The sequence below is a fragment of the Schistocerca americana genome, chromosome 3 (assembly GCF_021461395.2).
Source record: "Schistocerca americana isolate TAMUIC-IGC-003095 chromosome 3, iqSchAmer2.1, whole genome shotgun sequence".
In the NCBI taxonomy this organism is placed as follows: domain Eukaryota; kingdom Metazoa; phylum Arthropoda; class Insecta; order Orthoptera; family Acrididae; genus Schistocerca; species Schistocerca americana.
This window is the reverse complement of record NC_060121.1, coordinates 865,017,626-865,031,751: the sequence shown is the minus strand read 5'-3', so window position 1 is coordinate 865,031,751 and position 14,126 is coordinate 865,017,626. Positions and strand designations below refer to the sequence as shown.

The 14,126-nt window shown below is 38.6% G+C and overlaps 1 protein-coding gene across 3 annotated transcripts in view; it reads right to left on the bottom strand.

Annotated features, from left to right (window-relative positions):
- The window catches only part of LOC124606849, a 204,426-nt gene that overhangs the window by 26,776 nt on the left and 163,524 nt on the right, over nt 1-14,126 (bottom strand). For all 3 annotated transcript variants that reach the window (XM_047138927.1, XM_047138929.1, XM_047138928.1), the window contains exon 3: nt 10,705-10,821. In XM_047138927.1, the coding sequence (XP_046994883.1) occupies nt 10,705-10,821 (117 nt within the window). The remainder of the gene's footprint in view (nt 1-10,704; nt 10,822-14,126) is intronic.

The following is a 14,126-nucleotide window of genomic DNA, read 5'->3' as shown; positions in this document are numbered from 1 at the left end:
TCTTTGTGGGGGTCCACAGCCTCCAGATGCTTAATAAACATAAACATGATCTGTAGTAGGCTGTAACATGATTTTACTTAACCATGTGGTTAGCTAATTTTGACTACTTGTCATATTACAAGTCTTTGACAATGACAAGTAGTTGAAATTAGCTAATCACATGATTAAATAAAAATCATGTCACTGCCTACTACAGACCGTTTTTACATTTATTAAACATTAGATTTTATCACCAAATTTACAATTATCCTAGTTTCCTTACTCTTAAGTGCTTTGCTACAGGTAAACCATGTATTTAAATTTGGTGATGCTTTTCAGAAATAGACTCAGCATACTGCTTTGTAACTTGTTTCAGGCCTGAATCTCCTATAGTAACAAATGTGTTTCAATACTGACAGCAACAACAACATGAACCTGAGAAACCCAATTAATTGCACTACATTTTATTTACGAACAATAAACTGCCATCTTTTAAGATCCAAATATATTTTAGGAACTTAATTAGAGTTATAACCAGATCATTTCTTTTATTACAGAACAGAGCAGGGAGGATATTCAAGTGTAGGCTGTATTGTAAGTAGGAAAACCAAAAACAATATTATATTTCTAGACGCAGTCTATCGAAGCTATAAAGGCTAGCAGATAGCTCAGTTTAGGTAGTTGCAACACTGGATCTTTATAGTTGTGGAGACATGAGGTATTGCACATTTCACATATGAGTGTGGTTCTGTCAGTCTTAGCTATTTTTTTTTTCATGATATAGAGTTGATAATACACAGGCCTTTACAAATGTCTGCTCGCGTCAGTGTATGTGCGGATGGATATGTGTGTGTGTGCGCGAGTGTATACCTGTCCTTTTTCCCCCCTAAGGTAAGTCTTTCCGCTCCCGGGATTGGAATGACTCCTTACCCTCTCCCTTAAAACCCACATCCTTTCGTCTTTCCCTCTCCTTCCCTCTTTCCTGATGAAGCAACCGTTTGTTGCGAAAGCTTGAATTTTGTGTGTATCGACCTGCCAGCGCTTTTGTTTGGTAAGTCTCATCTTTGTATATATATATAAAATAGAGGGAAACATTCCACGTGGGTAAAATATATCTAAAAACACAGATGATGTGACTTACCGAACGAAAGTGCTGGTAGGTCAATAGACACACAAACAAACACAAACATACACATGAAATTCAAGCTTTCGCAACAAACTGTTGCCTCATCAGGAAAGAGGGAAGGAGAGGGAAAGACGAAAGGATGTGGGTTTTAAGGGAGAGGTAAGGAGTCATTCCAATTCCGGGAGCGGAAAGACTTACCTTAGGGGAGAAAAAGGACAGGTATACACTCGCACACACACACACACACATATATGTGGATGGATATGTGTGTGTGTGCGAGTGTATACCCGTCCTTTTTTCCCCTAAGGTAAGTCTTTCCGCTCCCGGGATTGGAATGACTCCTTACCCTCTCCCTTAAAACCCACATCCTTTCGTCTTTCCCTCTCCTTCCCTCTTTCCTGATGAGGCAACAGTTTGTCGCGAAAGCTTGAATTTTGTGTGTATGTTTGTATTTGATTGTGTGTCTATCGATCTGCCAGCACTTTCATTTGGTAAGTCACATCATCTTTGTTTTTTTTTGTTTTTATATATCTGGATAGTTAGACAATTCAGTGCTTCCTAAGGCCTTGTGTGTTACAAAACTTGATATTCATTGCGAAGGCATGTGGAATGTTATAGAAGGATGTACGTTGTCGTAATTATCAGTGGATTGTTGTCATTGATAAAATTATTTACATATACTAAATTAAGTAACTAATCAAGAAATTGAAATAATAAGTCCTTAGAAATAAATAACTAGAGACTGCAGAAATTTTAGCATGAAAAATCTATGCTTCTAATTAACAAAATGGTAATCTAAAAATCCAATAACAAAATCTTGAGAAACAGGTTAAAAGTTATTACCAAGCAATGTATTTTCATTTGTTATTTATTTTTATGTCTTCCTCTGTAATTAATATTCTTTGTAATTAAATTCCTAATTAACTCTCCAATTGTTTACATCTTACAGTTTTCCAATTTCCACAATTTGTGACCTTATTTGTGCATTCTATGTATTTAATCAGATAAAGCATGAGCTCTGTACTACCATTACATGTTAGTACCCAAATACAAACTGTAATTAATTACTTAACTAAAATAATATGAGAGACATTATTGTAATTAAAGTTCAGAATGATATTTTTATGGAAAACTAAAGATATTGCTATAGAAGATCGTCATTCAATATTGTATTTTATACCTTATTTGGCTGTAACAACAGTTTCTTTACATTTTGTAAATTTTAATTGTAACATCAAAATTGTACAAAATTAACAAGGTTCCGAGTTAGTTGTTGAGTTGTTGTTTTGTCAGTCAGTTTTAAAGTTACTTTTGGAAGTCAAAGAGATCAGTGAAGTCTGCCCATGTTTTGTTTACATGACGAGTGTGCAGTTCGGATGTCAATTAATGTGAATAAAGTTTGTGAAGCCTGAAAATTTCCCATTCACTCATCAATGGACCAGGCACAAGTAACATCCAACATGAATCATTACAAGAGAACAGTGAAGATCTCATAAGAACAGCAGGAGAGAAATAATGAAATAATGGCTCTGGAAGAGGAATACTAAACTCATGAAGGATCTCATTTACACCCATACTCTGCAAGCCACCGTGAGGCACACAATAGGTGGTACGTTCCATTGTACCAGCTATTAGGGTTTCTTCCTGCTTCATTCACATATGGAGCACACAAAGAATGACTGTTTGAATACCTCTGTGCGTGCAGTAATTATTCAGATCTTACCCTTACAAACCCTATGTGAGCAACACACAGCAGGTTGTAGTATATTTCTAAAGTCATCATTTAAAGACAGTTCTTGAAAGTTTCTTAATAGACTTTCTTGGGATAGTTTACATCTATCTTCAAGAGTCTTCCAGTTCAGTTCCATCAGTAGCTCTGTGACACTCTTTTGCAAATCAGACAGATTCGTGACCATTTGTACTGTCCTCCTCTGTTTATGTTCAGCATCCTATGTTAGTCCTATTTGGTATGGGTCCTACACACTTGAGCAATATTCTAGAGAAAGAGGAGGTTAGAGTTTAACGTCCTGTCGACAATGAGATGATCAGAGAGAGAGCACAAGCTCAGATTAGGTAAGGATGGTGAAGGTAATTGGCCATGCCCTTTCAAAGGAACCACCAGGCATTTCCCTGAAGTGCTATAAGGAAATAATGGAATACATAAATGAGGATGGCTGCATGCGTGTTTGAACCATCGTTTCCTGAATGTGAGTCCAGTGCGTTAACCACTGCACCACCTCACTCGGTAATATTCTGGAACTGGTTGCATGAGTGATTTGTAAACAACCTTGTTTGTTGACTGACTGCACTTCCACAGTATTATACCAATGAACCGAAGTCTACCATCTGCATTATCTACAACTGTGCCTATGTGGTCATTCCATTTCATAAACCTACAAAGTGTTATACCCAAGTATTTGTAAGAGTTGGTCAGTTCCAACATTGACTCATTAATATTACAGGATATTACTTTTTTTCATTTTGTGAAGTGCACACTTTTACATTTCTGAGCATTTCTAACAGTTGCCAACCTTTGCACCTGTTTGAAATCTTATTAAGATCTAACTGAATATTTATGCAGATTCTTTCAGACAATACTTCATCACAGATAACTGCATCATCTACAAAAAGTCTGAGGTTAGAATTAATATTGTCTGCAAGGTCATTAATATAGAACATGAACAGCAAGGATCCCAACACACTTCCCTGAAGTCCTACATTTGATGATGGACTCTGCATCCAAGATAACACACTGTGTCCTTGCTACCAAAATGCCCTCAAACCAGTCACAAATTTCACTTCATACCCTATATGATTATACCTTTGACAATTAGCATAGGTACGGTACTGATTTGAATGCTTTTCAGAAATCAAGAAATATAGCATCTACCTGATTGCCTTGATCCAAAGATTTCAGTATGTCGTGAGAAAAGTGCAAGTTGGGTTTCACATGATTGATGTTTTCGAAATTCATGCTAGTGGGCACTGAGGAGGTCACTGTTCAAGATACCATGTTATGTTTGAGCTCACAATATGTTCTAAGATTCTACAACAAATCTATGTGAAGGATATTGGATGGTAGTTTTGTGGATCAGTTCTACTACCCTTCATGTAGACGAGTTTGACCTGTGCTGTTTTCCAAGAACTAAGCATGATTTTTTTGTTTAAAGGATCTATGATAGGTTGTAATTAGAAAGGGGGTTAACTCAGCCACAAATTCAATATAGAACCTGATAGATATTCCATTGGGATATGAAGCTTTGTTCAGTTTTAATGATTTCACCTGTCCCTCAGCACCACTGAAACTAATACTTATTTCATTCATCTTTTCAGTGGTACAAAGATTAAACTTGGGCAATTCTCCTGGGTTGAAAACAGAGATAAACATTTGAGCTTTTGCTTTGCTACTCTCCGTTTCTGTTCCTGTCTCAGGCTCTAGGGACTGTACCCTAACTTTGGTGCCACAAACAGTCTTTACATATGACCAGAATTTCTTTGGGTTTTGTGAAAGATAATTTGACAATATTGTGCTATGGTAGTCACCGAAGGCATCACACATTGCCCTCTTGACAGAGAAATGCATTCATTCAGCATCTCTCTCTCTCTCTCTCTCTCTCTAGCCCTACACTTTGTTTTACATCTATTATGCAGTGGTCTCTTTTTCTTAAGAAGTTTCTTTACAGTGACTATATAGCATGGTGAGTCCTTCCCATTATGAACTGTTCTACTGGTTACGTATCCATCCAGTGCATGGTCAACTATTCTTTTAAATTGAGCAATAGTGCCTCCACAGGCTCCTGCTGCCATGTGCCGAATATATCTTTATGATTGTTTTAGTTGTCCTTTTACTTTGGTAATCATTGTTGCCACAACCATGTCATGGTCACTGATACCAGCTTCAATGTGGACATCCTCAAAGAGGTCAGGTCTATTTGTTTCCATTAGATCCAATAATTTCATCATGAGTGTGGAGCCTAACTCTCTTTCCCAGGTAGTTTTCAGAGAAGACATTTAATAATGTTTCAAAGGATGTCTTATTACACCCACCACTAACAACAATGTAATTTTCCCAGTGAACTGTTGGGTGATTAAAGTCTTCACTGATGATTACAGTATGACTGGGGAACTAATGTATAAGTGAACTGAGGTTTTCTCTGAAGTTTTTGGTTACATAAGAAGATGAGTAGGGTGGGTGATCAAAGGAATCAATTGTCATTTTATGCCCACACCTGATACTGAGTCTTGCCCAAACAATCTCATATGCAGCTTCAATTTCTATCTCCGTGGATTTAAGTTTTTTGTTTACTGTGACAAATAAACCACCTCCATTTCCCATTTGCTTATCCTTTCAATATAAACTTAAATTTTCTCCAAAAATCTCACTGCTATCAATTTCAGGTTTCAAACAGTTTTCTGTATCTAGTATTATGTGAGCTTCATGGCTTTTCATGAGTGCTTCAAATTCTAGCACTTGTTGCTAATTGTTTGGAAGTTTACCATTTGGATTTTAATACTTTCCCCTGTGGGAGGCATTTCTTTTGATCTTAGACTCATATTTCTCGGTTTCCTACAGCTATCATTATCTGGCCTGGTTGGAGAGTCACCTAATCTAAAAAACCCTTGTGTGCACCCACACATAGTCAGCTGCTACCTCAGTAGTGCACATATGAACCATTTAGTGGGGATCCTACAGTTCTCAACCCTATGGCATAAGTCCAGGAAGTTGCAGCCTAGCTTGTCACAGAGCCTTAAAAATCTATCTGCCACCCTACAGAGGTGAAACAAAGAAAGGAGAATAAGAGTTGTAGGCCCACATGAAATGATTATGGACAAGTACGATGTTTCATTTACTCAATCATTCATCCAGTCACACATCCTGCATTTACCTAACTTAGTGTGGTAAAAAACCATAATATGAGCTTTCTTCCAGTTTTAAGTGTTATCTACAGTTGCATCCAAAAATTTAGAAGATTATGCCCTGCTTTCTACTTTGAAAATTATACAAAATTTATTATTAGCTCATTATGCACTTCTGTTTAGAACCAACAGTATGGCATTTTCTTTTTCAAAACAGGGGTTGGACCAGATGCCTATTCTCTGATAAAGCAAACTGAAATCTCTTGCCAGATTGGGAGGCCGTGAAAAAGAGAGAAGCACTTTCTTAACGCTAAACAGGTGGTGAAAATTTTAACATTAATTGGCACTTTTTCAACTACACTCCTTCCACACTTTTACTTAGCTGACATTTATTTACAGAGTAATGTGTGTGAATCCATGGTGTGACTAAATAATCTATTAGCCACATGAATTTGACCACTTCATTGTTTAGTAATAATGTAATGTAGGACACTCTTTTCATTTTATTTTGAATTATTCACACAAAGTTAATTTAGTCTGTCATGTTTTACAACATAATTTACCAAACAAAACAGTTTTTCTGAGATTTAGTATTTCTCTATATTATGCATAACATTCTTCTTCTTCTTCTTCTTCTTCTTCTTTGAATTAGATAAGAAACTGTTATCACCTAGTTCATTAATTCACCATTGCCATAATTTTTTATCCAAAAATATCCCATCAACAGTGTTGCTTTTTCCTCCAGTTATCAGTTTCAGAATGCATCCTAGCAACTGATCTTTTCTTCTAGATAGATTGTACTTCTACAAATTTCTTTTCTATCCAATTCTATTCAGTACCTCCTAATTAGTTATATGATCTATCCATCTAATCTTCAGCAGTATTTTGTAGCCCCACATTTCAAAAGCTTCTATTCACTTTTTGTCTACACCGTTTATTGCCCATGTGTCACTTCCATACACGGCTACACTCCATACAAATACTTTCTGAAAAGACATCCTGACACTTAAATATATACTCAGTGGACAAATTTCTCTTCTTCAGAAACACGTTTCTTGCCATTACCAGTCTAGATTTTATATCCTCTCTACTTCAACCATCATCAGTTATTTTGCTACCCAAATAGCAAAACTCATCTACTAATTTGTGTGTCTCATTTCCTAATCTAATTCCCTCAGCATCAACTTATTTAATTTGACTACATTCCATTATCCTCATTTTGCTTTTGTTGATGTTCAGCTTATCTCCTCCTTTCAAGCTCCTGTCCATTCTGTTTAGATGCTCTTCCAAATCCTTTGCTGTCTCTGACAGAATTACAATGTCATCAACAAACCTCAAAGTTTTTATTTCTTCTCCCTGAACTTTAATTCCTACTTCAATTTTTCTTTTGTTTCCTTTAGTGCTTGCTCAGTTTACAGATTGAATAACATTGGGGTATGCTACAACCCTGTCTGTTCCTTCTCAACCACTGCTTCTCTTTCATGCACCTCGACTCTTACAACTACCATCCAGTTTCTGTACAAGTTGTAAATAGCCTTGCACTCCCTGTATTTTACCTCTGCCACCTTTAGAAGTTGAAAGAGTGTATTTGTCTCGTCAACACTGTCAAAAGTTTTCTCTAAGACTATAAATGCTATAAACAAAGACTTGCCTTTCCTTATTTATCTTCTATGAGAGGTTTTAGTGTCAGTTTTGCCTCGTGTGTTCCTACATTTCTGCAGAATTTAAGCTGATCTTCCCTGAGATCAGTTTCAAGCAGTTTTTCCATTCTTCTGTAAAAAAATGCATGTTAGCGTTTTGCACTTGTGATTTATTAAAATGTTAGTTCAGTAATTTTCACATCTGTCAGCACCTGCTTTATTTGGAACTGGAATTATTATATTCTTCTTGAAGTCTGAGGGTTTGTCACCTGCCTCATGCACCTTGCTCATTAGATGGAAGAGTTTTACCATGAATGGCTCTCTCAAGACTATCAGTAGTCCTAGCAGAACATTGTCTCCTCCTGGGACCTTGTTTCAACCTAGTACTCTGACACATTCTTCGTGCAATATCACGTCTCCCAGCTCATCTTCATTGATGTCCTCTTCAGTTTCCATTATATTGCCTCAAGTACACGTCCCTTGCATAGACTCTCTATATACTACTTCCAACTTCATGCTTTCTCTTCTTTACTGAGGACTGGTTTTCCATCTGATCCCTTGATAGTCATATAGCTGCTTCTCTTTTCAACAAAGGCCTCTTTAATTTTCCGGTAGGTGGTATCTCTCTTTCTTCTAGTGAAATATGCTTCTAAATCCTTACATTTGTCCTCTAGTCATTCCTGCTCAGCCATTTTGGATCTCCTGTCAGTCTCATTTTTTAGACGTTTGTATTCCATTTTGTCTGTTTCATATACTGAATTTTTTACTTTCTCCTTTCATCTATTAAATATCTCTTGTGTTACCCAATGATTTCTACTAGTCCTTGTCTTTTTACCTACTCAATCCTCTGCTGCCTGCACTACTTCATCTCTCAAAGCTACATATTCTTCTTCTACTGTATTCCTTTCCTCTGTTCTTGTCAGTCATTCCCTGATGCTCCCACTGAAACTCTTGACAACCCGTCATTCTTTCAGTTTGTTCATGTCCCATCTCCTCACATTCCTACCTTTTTTTGCGGTTTTTTCACTTTTAATCTACAGTTCATAACCAATAAATTGTTGTCATAGTCCACATCTGCCACTGGAAATGCCCAATTTAAAATCTGGTTCCAAAATTTCTGTCTTACCATTATGTAATCAGTCTGAAACCTTCTGGTGTCTCCAGGTCTCTTCCATGTATACAACCTTCTTTCATGATCCTTAAAACACGTTTTAGCTGTGATTAAATTATGCTCTGTGCAAAATTCTACCAGGTGGCTTCCTCTTTGATTCCTTTCCCCCAGTCCACTTTCACCTAGTATTTTCCCTTTTCTTCCTTTTCCTACTATCAAATTCCAGTGCTCCATGACTATTAAATTTTTGCCTCCCTTAAGTATTTGAATAATTTCTTTTATCTCATCATATATTTCTTCAATCTCTTCATCCTCTGCAGAGCTAGTTGGCATGTAAACTTGGACTATTGTGGTGGGTGTGGGCTTCGTGTCCATCTTGGCTACAATAGTGCGTTCACTATGCTGTTGATAGTAGCTTATTCAAGTTGCTATTTTTTAAATTCATTATTAAACCTACTCCTGCATGACCCCTATTTGACTTTGTATTTCTAACCCTGTGTTCACCTGATCAGAAGTCCTGTTCCTCCTGCCACCTAACTTTACTAAGTCCCACTATACCTAACTTTGACCTATCCATTTCTCCTTTTAAATTTCTAAACTAACTGCCTGATTAAGGGATCTGACATTCCACACTCCGCTCAATAGAATGCCAGTTTTATTTCTTGTGACAACAGTATCCTCCTGATTGGTCCCTGGCCAGAGATCTGAAAAGGGCCTATTTTAGCTCTGGAATGTTTTGTCCAAGAAGATGCTATCATTTAACCATACAGCAGTGCCGCATGCCCTTCGGAAAAATTATGACTGTAGTTTCTCCTTGCTTTCAGCTGTTCACAATACCAGCACAGCAAGGCTGTCTTGGTTGATCTTATGAGGCCAGGTCAGTCATCCAGGACTGTTGCCCCTGCTACTACTGAAAGGCTGCTGCCCTCCTTCAGGAACCACACATTTGTCTCGCCTCTCAACAGTTAGCCCTCTGTTGTGGTTGCACTTACAGTACAGCTATCTGTATTGCTGAGGCACATAAGCCTTCTCACCAATAACAAGGTCCGTGGTTCATGGAAGGGTGGGGGTGGGGTGGGGGTGGGGGGGGGGGGGTGGGTAGGGGGGGTCTACATACAAAATAAAATAATAATTTCTATGTGAATGACATTAGTCACTAAGTTAATGCAAATGGCACTAAGAAAATAAAGTAAATATTGCTTTTCAAGCATTCATTGTGAAGCTTAGGCAAGATAAAAATGAACTGGTCTGTCTCTTTTTTCCTGCTGGATTAACTACTTAAAATTATTAAATCTAGTGTTTCTGTGTCATTTTTTTCGCTGGTTAAATCTCTGCCTTATTTTTCCTAAAACTTTTCAGACTGCAAAGAAATTTATCTGTATACTACATAATTATGATGACTGCCACAATAAATATATCAAAAGTTCAATAACACCAGATTTTTGCCATCATGCTTTTTTCTTACGTTTATTTAATGTAACAGAGATTTGTTTTGACTCACATGTTACGTACATTCATGATGTTACATGTTTAAAAGTGCAAGTTTTGTGTAGCTGAAGTATAAACATGAGGAAACATAAAAGCTGTTATGCATCTACACAACCGAAATTAAAGGAAATAAACCATGCAGAACAATTTGTCCATTTTCTGTAATTATTAGTATATCAATTTTATGCAAATTCATATTTTATCAGACACAACTTCAGTATATCTTGGAAGCAACTAGCCTGGAAAAATTAGACTGAATAAGTCAAGAATGTAATGATCTGTAAAATAAAATTATTAAAGAACATACAGAAGATAGAAACTTTCTAAAGAACTTCTAGAGGTAAGTATCTCCAGTTTTGTCAGTACAGTAAAGTGCACAACAGAATCAATACTTTATAAAAATGTCTTCAATATAACCATTTAATGAGGCACTTCTCCAGTGGGTTAACCACTAATGCAAATAGAGACCTGATGAATTCTACTTATAAATTTAAACAAATCACCTGTTACAACTGGAGCTTGTCCCAACAGAGCCTCTCTTTCTTCTTTGGGCATAGACTCTATGGTTTCCAGGTTGGAGCGGAGGTTGTCGAAGAACTGCTGCATGTTGCTTAGGACACCTGGAATTTCACAGTTATTATTCTGTTGCATCAAAAGTGAAATTCACACAAAAGAAAACTATAAATTACAAGACAGAACTGGTGGCCATCATTCACGTTCAGGATGTTTGCCTCTTCTTGTCCTTACAACAAGTGCATCACTCTTATCCTAGGGTCTGACTGACCTGCCCTTCTGTTTTAGACTTCTCCAACCACTAGCTCTCTTCTCCTGGAGGACAGAACTAGTAGCGCTGAAAGCTAGCATAATGTTGTGTACATTTATATATGTTCATCACCATGTAATATACACTTTGATTCATGAAGGTAACTTCTAGCTATCAATTCTGTCTCCTAATTTTATAGTTCTTACTTTATTTAAGATGAAAATGGCAAGGAAAACTATGGAAGAATGTAAATATTTTAGGAGTAAAGAAGAGAAATAACCAAATAGTGAAGGCGCATATTCACTGACAGGCACCTAAAAAAGAATGAAAACTGTGCTAGTTCTTGGAGAGGCTAAACACACACACCCACCACCTCTGCCACCGCATTGTGACAGCTGAACCTACAATGACTGCAGTTTGACAGGTAGACTGGGGTGAGGGGTTGTGTTAGGTAGGATGGGTAGAGGGAGAAAAGAGGCAGCATGGAGGGTTGGGGAAAGGTGGCTTGGCTGGTAACTTGTAGGGAGCCAGCAGCTGCATGGGTTGTGAAAGCAGGAGGGGAGCAGGAGGTACAAAGGACAGAAATGTGACACATGGTCACTGAAGCCGATGAGTCCCATGGTGCATGATGATGATGATAATGCTGCTGCTGATGATGATATGATAATGTAGCGAATGGATTGGGAGGGCAGAGGACAAGGAGACTGTTGGGCAGGAGGTGTGGATATAGTGAGTTAGCAGAGACTGAGCCCAGGATAATTACAGGAATGAAGGATGTGTTGCAAGAATAACTACCCACTGCATATTTCAGTAAAGCTGGTGGTGGTAGGGCAGGGGAAGTAGGACACAGATGGCACTGTTCGTGAAGCAGCTACTGAACTTCAGCATGTTGTGCTTAGCAGCGTGTTCTGCCACAGTTGGTCAATCCTGCCCTTGACCACAGTTTGGTGGTGGCCATTCATTCTGGTGGATAGCTCATCACTCATTATCATCCTGGGCATGGGCAACTGAACCATGTGATTTGCCATGGCTTTAACTGTGCATCATTGTGCACACAAATCAGGGACGTCCATCCCACCCTTTCTAAAGTGATATTCCACCACCCACCCAGACTACCCTATGTCACTCCCATCCCAAACCGCTTGTCACAAGGGTCATATCCCCATGGAAGATATAGGTGAAAGACCTGTCCAATGCATCCAGGCAGCACATCCCACTCTAGTCCTGTCACAGACTTATCCTAGTCCACCTGTGAAAGCAGCCATGTCATATACCAAATCTGCTGAAATTTCTGCTCGGCATTTTATGTGGGTATGACCACTGCCCACTGGAATGAATGACCACCACCAAACTGTGGCCAAAAGCAGAATTGACCACCCAGTTACAGAATATGCTACTAACAAGGGAACCTCCCCATCGCACCCCCCTCAGATTTAGTTATAAGTTGGCACAGTGGATAGGCCTTGATAAACTGAACACAGATCAATTGAGAAAACAGGAAGAAGTTGTGTGGAACTGTGAAAAAATAAGCAAAATATACAAACTGAGTAGTCCATGGACCACATAGGCAACATCATGACAGTATGAGCTCAGGAGCGGCGTGGTCCAGTGGTAGCGTGAGCAGCTGCAGAACGAGAGGTCTCTGGTTCAAATCTTCCCTCGAGTGAAAATTTTACTTTCTTTATTTTTGCATAGTTATTATCTGTCCGTTCGTTCACTGACGTCTCTGTTCACTGTAATAAGTTCAGTGTCTTTGTTTTGCGACCGCATCGCAAAACCGTGCGATTAGTAGACGAAAGGACGTGCCTCTCCAATGGGAACCGAAAACATTTGATCACAAGGTCATAGGTCAACCGATTCCTCCACAGGAAAACATGTCTGATATATTCTATACAACACTGGTGACGGCATGTGCGTCACATGATAGGAATATGTTGTCGACCCACCTAACTTGTACACTTGGCGAATGGGTACAAAGATTCTTCTGCCTTGCCCGATTTAGGTTTTCTTGTGGATGTGATAATCACTCCCAAAAAAGTGATGAAAACATAAGAGTTTGTCACATAAACTGAAAATAAAAAAATTAAACTTTTCACTCGATGGAAGATTTGAACCAAGGACCTTTCATTCCGCAGCTGCTCACGTTACCACGAGACCACAGCGCTCCTAATGTCCTTGGTATTGCATATCTTCGCATGAACTACTCAGTTTGTATATTTTGCTTATTTTTTTCACAGTTCCACACAAATTCTTCCTGTTTTCTCAATTGATCTGTGTTCAGTTTTTCAAGGCCTATCCACTGTGCCAACTTATAACTAAATCTGAGGGGGGTGCAATGGGGAGGTTCCCTTATAAGCACAATACGTTTAAGTTCAAAAGCTCCTTCACAACCTGTGCCAGCTGGAACCTCCCCCATCAACATCAGCTTTTCTAACTACTTAAATGGGAGTTATCCTTGTAACACATCTTTCACCTCCATAATCTTCCTGGACTTAACCTTCAATAAGCTACTGCACCCACACCCTCTACTAAACAGTCTCCCCTTCCTTCACCCTCCAAATCCACTCTTCCACATCATTGTCATCGTATGCCACACTAACTCACCAACTGGTGCCAGTGTGTTGCATTCCTATCCCATGCACCTGCTGCCTCTCCCTCCTGTATTCACATTCTGTACGTCTGCTGCCTCCCTCTGAACTGCCAGTCACCCTTCCCTAACTGTCTCTTCTGCCTCTTTTCTCCTTCTATCCAGCCCTCACACAATCCCTCATCCCAGTCTTCTTGCCAAAATGGAGTCATGCAGCTGTGTGTGTGTGTGTGTGTGTGTGTGTGTTTGTCTAAAAGCTAGAAAAGTTGTTATTCTTTTTTATGTGCCTGTCAATAACTGAATGCCTCTACTGTTCGATCAGTTGTCTCCTTTACTTCTTAATTATTTATTTAAGATAATGAAATTTTAGTGCCTTATGATGGTAATGTGTCGATATTTCTAATGACTGAATGAGAAAGAAATCAGATTTAAAACACTCAACAGTAGGAAAATGTTTCTTGATTAGAAAGAGGAGGGAATGGTTGGAGAAGATTGGAAAGGAGGGACAGATCAGGTTGAGGGGAACTCACCCGTTGTGATGCTGAGAGGAGACAAAGATGAAGGTGTCAGAGCCT